General features: G+C 40.4%; 1 protein-coding gene across 1 annotated transcript; it reads right to left on the bottom strand.

Annotated features, from left to right (window-relative positions):
* Positions 1-1,421: 1,421 nt before the first annotated feature.
* On the bottom strand, positions 1,422-5,506 carry LOC120722840 (Fc receptor-like protein 5). The gene is made up of 6 exons (XM_040013979.1): positions 5,428-5,506; positions 4,658-4,822; positions 3,002-3,301; positions 2,497-2,757; positions 2,008-2,256; positions 1,422-1,815 (listed from the first exon to the last, which is right to left on the bottom strand). Exons 1-6 carry the CDS (start codon positions 5,504-5,506, stop codon positions 1,598-1,600), a joined length of 1,272 nt encoding a protein of 423 aa, XP_039869913.1. The 3' UTR covers positions 1,422-1,597.
* Between the last annotated feature and the right edge of the window lie 748 nt (positions 5,507-6,254).

A 6,254-nucleotide genomic window follows, 5' to 3' on the forward strand; every position in this document is an offset into this window, starting at 1 on the left:
GCAAATATGTACTTGGAATGTGCTCAGATAATTTCAATAAGTGCTTACAGAGGGGAAATTAATGTAGCCTCTAACTGCAATTGATTTACATCGGACAAACAGACCAAGCACTATGGCTCATAATACAATTACACCTTACCTGTTTGGACTATATTTTTATATTTCATTTTTACTTGCTGCCAGGAACGTTTGGGGCCTGTTGGGTTGCACCTGCACTCACATCACATCACAAAATAAAATGTATGAAATAAAAAATAAAATAAAATATAATAAAATAACGTGTTAAATGGGTGGAAATCCCTAGATCAATGTTTAAATTAACACTCACGCATTGACTCTGTCGGCTTTGGTCTTGCCATGCATGCTCCCTTTCTTTTGCAGCTGAGGCTGTGTTACTTTTTTTCCGCAAAATTTGCATGTTATCGGCATATGCTGCCATCAGAATTTCGGCCTCAAGCGCTGTAAAATACATTGACCGCGCCTTCTTTCCCTCCGTCTCCATGGTGACTCGCTTAATCTGTGCTCCACTAATCAGGGCTTTATGTATCCTCGTGCGCGCGCTTAACTTGGGGTTAAAGCAACTCCACGTTGATTGAACTAATTGTTATCAGCCTTTCTGAAACCGAATATTCCGAGTTGGACAGTTCGGGGTTACTCAACCCTGAGTATCGTTTTTCACTCTGAGTTTTCTAAACCGGCTTCCTAAAATAGGGCCCAGGTAATAGTTCCTGTTACCAGGTACTTTTTCAGTATTTACTCAGCCGGAGTTCAAGGCGATCCGAGGCAATCCCAAAATGTGACGTTATCAGCCTGCATCCCAGTGATTGGCTGGTCAGTGGCATCACTTGATGACTTATGAGAGTATTTCGTTGATGAAAATAAAAACAGACATTTTTGAAACCCAACAATGAGGAAAACAGCTACAAAAGCAACATCGTGGTCCCAGAGTCTGACGAAAATTCGCAGACTGAGCAGCAGGTTTATCATCGCCTCAACGTCCACCTTCATTGTAGTGTGTGTGATGCATACTCATTACATCATAGGATGCTCAGCCACGTTGCTATTAGGACGACCACACACATTAGGTGGTACTTGACTGTAATAGAAAACCAGTCAATACGATTCGAATAGTTGTGAGTTGATCCAAGTAGGTACTAATGCAGGGGTGGGCAATTCCAGGCCCCGAGGGCCGGTCTCCTGCAGGTTTTAGATCTAACCTTGGGTCAACACACCTGAATCACATTATTAGTTCGTTACCTCTGGAGAACTTCAGGACATGTTGAGGACCTAATTTTTAAATCAGCTGTGTTGGTTCAAGGACACATCTAAACACATCTAAAACCTGCAGGGACACCGGTCCTCGAGGCCTGGAGTTGCCCACCCCTGTACTAATGGAAAAGGGGCATTAGTTATCACTGTGTTCCCACCTGTTTCCCATCATCTCATTATATTGTGTTTTATAGACTGTCTCAATCTTCCTTTACTGTCACATCCTTCATCATAGTTTGTTTTAATAAGATTTGTAGAAATTTGGTTTCTTAGTTTTTTTAATTTGTATAACTTTCTAAGTTCTGTGATAAAGTTGTGTTTTAGTTTACTAACTGTGACAGATACTCAATGAAATGTCAATATCAATACTAATACTACTACTACTAATAATAATAACAATAAAGATAACAGAAAAGAGGCTCTTACACTTGGACTGTCTGCAGCGATACAACAAGAGCAGGAGAATAATAATGAGAGAGACTCCACAAACCAGTCCAACAATCAACCACACAGGAGATGAAGAGCTGTCAGCTCCTGACACAGTTACTGTAACACAAAACAGAAATTAATTATTAATAAATTATAATCTTATGAATAAATACATTTATAAAATAGAGCCAAGTGACTTTGAGACTTAAATCAGACAATCTAACGTTCCTTCTCAGTCATTAAACTCATCTACAAAAACAAATAAACATTGGTTTATAAAACTCCATCAAATCTTTTGATCCTGCTCACCTTTAACTGACATCCAGCTCTGTGCTGACTCTCTTCCTGAGTACTGACACTTGTAGAAACCTTCATCAGACTTTGACACTGCAGAGATCTTCAGCTCCCCTCGGGGATCATTTTCAATAAGTTTGTCATTGTGATAGAAAAACACATTGGAAAGTATTTTTTGTGTTCTCAAACTGCAGCTCAGACTAACAGAAGCTCCCTCAGTCACAGGATGAACAGGACTCACCAGGATAGGACCATTACCATCATCTGTGACACAATCACACACAATTGTTTCAGTCACATCAGCTGCTGCACACTTTTAGAAAGAGCTGACAAACAATAATAAGAACAGATTGTACAAATGTTCATCATGAAGATCTGATCTTCTATGTTTAAAAACTACAATTTTTCCCACATGAAATGACTTCACATACAGCAAAGCTGGGACAAATGTTCATGTGATGTTTAAATCATCCAAATCCAAGTAGTAAATGTATAATAACATACTCTGTACAGTGATGTTGACTGCACTGCTGAACTCTCCTGATCCAGACTCACACCAGTACACTGCAGTATCTGACTTTGATGTGTTGATGTCACATGTGGATCCAGTCATTCTCCTACAGTCAGAGTACAGTCGGCCGTCCTCAGAGAACTTCCTCACTCTCCACTCAGTGAAGTTTCCCTCACAGGTCAGTGAGACAGAGTCAGAGGTGAAGTGTTGCACTCTGTCAGGACTCACTGTGAGAGACGCTGCTGAATGAACATCTGGAAACAACATGCAGTGAAGAGACAAAGCTCACAGATGTTGGGATTCAAAATATCACAGTGAAAATATTCTTTTGCTTTAATGTTTAAAGGTCAGTGTTAAAAGACGCAGTGTTCGTATAATTTTCACCTTCAATGATAACCCCACCCCCCCCCCCCCCCAAAAAAAAAAAAAAAAAAAACCCATCAATTTACATTTTTTTGCTGTTGCATTACTTGAAAAAAGAGAGAGAACCAATCTGACCTGCAGACCAGACAAACTTTGGTCGACTGTGATCAGTGTGATACTCTGGGTCTCCTCTTCCAGCTCTGCACACATATCCTGCTGTGTGTGTCTGTCCATGAATGATGTAGGAGTCCTGTGCAGTCCCACTGCCATCAGGTAGCAGCTCATAACTGGAGGATTTCTCTGATAGATCAGGAACAGCTTTATACCAGTAGAAGCTCCATCCTGCAGACGGATGTTCAACCTCACAGTTCAGAGTTACTGAGGCTCCAGGACTCAGCCATGATGGAGACACAGTGAGGACAGGACGGGGTTCATCTGTTCAACAAAGATTTGCTCTCAATGTTTCGTCTCTTAACTCTGAATTCAATGTCACTAAAATGTTGACTCACAAATATTTATGATGAACTTTCAGAGTGAGACTATCTAAACATGTCAAATATCTCAACATGTACTAATAAAAACACATTTTTACAAACTGTTTCTATTTCCAGGTTAAATGAACTATGACTCTACTTACTGTCAGAAACTGTCAGTGTGACTGAATCACTCCACTCTGTTGTTTCATGCTGTGAACTTTTCATTCTGCCCTTACAGCGATAGTTTCCACTGTTGGATGATGAAGCAGATCTAATCCTGTATTCATTTTGATTTGGAGCTTTTATCATGCTGTTTGTTTCCCACTCATAATCCCACTCAGTGTCTCCTCCATGGATCTCACATCTGACAGTGATCGTCTCTCCTCTGTATATCTCAGACCAGTTTGGATACAGAGTCACAACAGGCCTGTTTGAGGCTGTTACTGTTCAAGAAAGTACAATAAAAACACATGAATGTCAAAAATGTTAATGCCTTTTGTTCTTCATCTTCCTCCTTAATCAGGAATTTATCTGACTTCATGTTAAACTGACCAGTTTTCCCCAATCCTGACTGACTGGCTGTCCTCTGTGTAGTAAACTGGGTTTCCTCTTCCTCCTCTGCACCTGTAGAGTCCTTCCTGTGAGACACTGATTTGTCCATTTGAGTGGAAAACTGCATCTTGTGTGGTCAGGGCTTCAGAGGATTTCTCATCTCTGTACCAGTAGTATTTCCATCCAGATGATGATGATGGGTTCACAGAGCAGGTCAGGGTCACACTGCCCCCTACTGGAACAGCTGTGTTATCAGCTCTCAGTTTGGCCTTTGGTTTATCTGCAGTTCAGTTTAGAAAAAGAACAAAAGTCAATGACTGAATCAAACCAGTTTAAATAACTTGGTGGAAATATGTAAATAATAAATATCACATAACTTTAATGGTGAAGCTACAACAAACTGTACAACTATCACACAAACACAACACTAATCTTTCATATTTAATTTGCTGCATTTCTAAGTTAAAAACACACATGAGGAACAATCAGTGGATTTAATGTTTCTTAGTGGATGTGGTGGAGCAGCTGAGACAGATTCAGCATTTGTTCTGCATTTCATCTTTCATGTATTAGAGCTGCACAGCAGAGAAGTTACTCTCATATGTTTTGTTCTCTTCACTGTGAATAAAAAGCTGCTGTTCAGGTTTTTGTTGTTGGAATAAAAACTAAACATTTTACTGACCAACATGAAAGACAGTTATAAAGCTGTAAGAAAGAAGAAGTGCTTTTTCCTTATTTAGATACTCTGGATGAAAGATCTTACATGATACAGTCAGTGTGATGATATCACTCCACTCTGAGAAGAAATAGTCCCTTCTGCCCCGGCAGCTGTATCCTCCACTGTCAGACTCAGTAGCTCTGATGATTCTGTATTCATTGGATGTTGGAGGTGTGTTTAACTTGGCTGCTCTCCATTCATACGTCCACTGAGCTCCTTCACCTCCCTGAATCTCACATCTGACAGTGACTGTCTCACCGCTGTATATCTGAGTCCAGGATGGCTGCAGGGTCACAGTGGGCTTACTGGGAACTGTTCACAGAAAAATATCCAGTTAGACACAAATAGAAACATAAAAATTCTGATGTTTAAAACATGAGAGTAACGTGAGTGAAAAAAAAAATCAACCTCAAACAGGCTACAGGGTTAAACCACACCTCGGGCCAGTCTGACCACTGATAACTGTTTTTGATCACGGCCACATCCCACTTTGTAAAATTGCTACAAACAGCACAAAGACAGTCAAAACCAGGCCACAGGCAGGACTGCTTCATCAGGACGTACTGGGATATTTTCAAACACCCTGACCTGTAGCTGGTTTTTGATAGCATACTGTGCTACATGAAGAACTGTATAGCACAGCTGCACAGTAGCACAGAGGAAATAGCTCCACAGGGTTATACAGGTCACCCAGAGGATAGTCGGCCATCCTTTGCCCTCACTTGAAGAACTGCACAGCTCCCACAGTCTCAGGAACACGAAGAAAATCCTTCAGGATCCATCTCACCCAGGTCATGCACTGTTTGAACGTCTACCTTCAGGCAGACATTTCAGAGCCATAAAGACAAAAACTAACAAACTAAGGAACAGCTTTGATCCCTCAGCCATCGCCATGCTGAACACTGAACAATCAGATCCAACACAACTCTCATATACAGAGAGTAACACAGAAACAATAGTGTTGTTGTTTGTTATTAAAACAAATTCTGAAACTTTTCACTACACGATCAAATTTTTCTCATCAATTTGAACTTTTGGATCTCACACACCTTTCTTGAAAGGTGTAAATATTTTTGTGTGTTTAATTGATGTATTTTGGAGAGCACATTCTCTGTAAGGGTGAGTCCTTAATCTAACAATTTTTGACTTGAATCAAAAATTGTGATTCAATTTTTGACTTGAATCAAAAATTGTGATCACATAAAACAACTACACTCACGAGTTTCTTTAACTGTGACGTCACTGCTGTCCTCTGTGTAGTAAACTGGATCTCCTCTCCCTCCTCTGCAGTGGTACAGACCTCCTTGTGAGACACTAATAACTCTGTTTGCTTCATTTCCTCTCATGAGCTGAGCTTTAGAAGAGACTGAATCACGTCTGAACCAGTCAAACTTCCAGCCAGCAGAGCCCTCCACAGAGCAGCTCAGTGTCACACTGCCCCCTGCTGGTATGACTGAACGTTGTGCTGTCAGTGTGGCTCTGGGTTTACTTGCTGTTGAAGACACAAAATAAGTAAAACATTAAATCATCCTCAAGAATAAACTTGTTACAGCACTGATCAAACTAAACATTCACTGATTAATTTATCTACAAACAGAAACAAAGTAGTTTTTGTTGGAGCTCTTTAAAGCACCTGCAAGGA

Source organism: Simochromis diagramma, unplaced genomic scaffold (genome assembly GCF_900408965.1).
Source record: "Simochromis diagramma unplaced genomic scaffold, fSimDia1.1 OVJJ01000163.1, whole genome shotgun sequence".
In the NCBI taxonomy this organism is placed as follows: Eukaryota; Metazoa; Chordata; class Actinopteri; order Cichliformes; family Cichlidae; genus Simochromis; species Simochromis diagramma.

What these genes read in the sequence shown, in the direction of transcription:
- LOC120722840 (XM_040013979.1), bottom strand. Translation starts at nt 5,506, where the DNA reads ATGGCGATGGCTGAGGGATCAAAGCTGTTCCTTAGTTTGTTAGTTTTT. An exon ending in TCTGAAATGTCTGCCTGAAG is followed by an intron (nt 4,823 to 5,427) that starts GTAGACGTTCAA and finishes GTGAAGGAGCTC; the next exon opens with AGTGGACGTATGAATGGAGA. An exon ending in AAAGTTTGTCTGGTCTGCAG is followed by an intron (nt 2,758 to 3,001) that starts GTCAGATTGGTT and finishes TGTTGTTTCCAG; the next exon opens with ATGTTCATTCAGCAGCGTCT.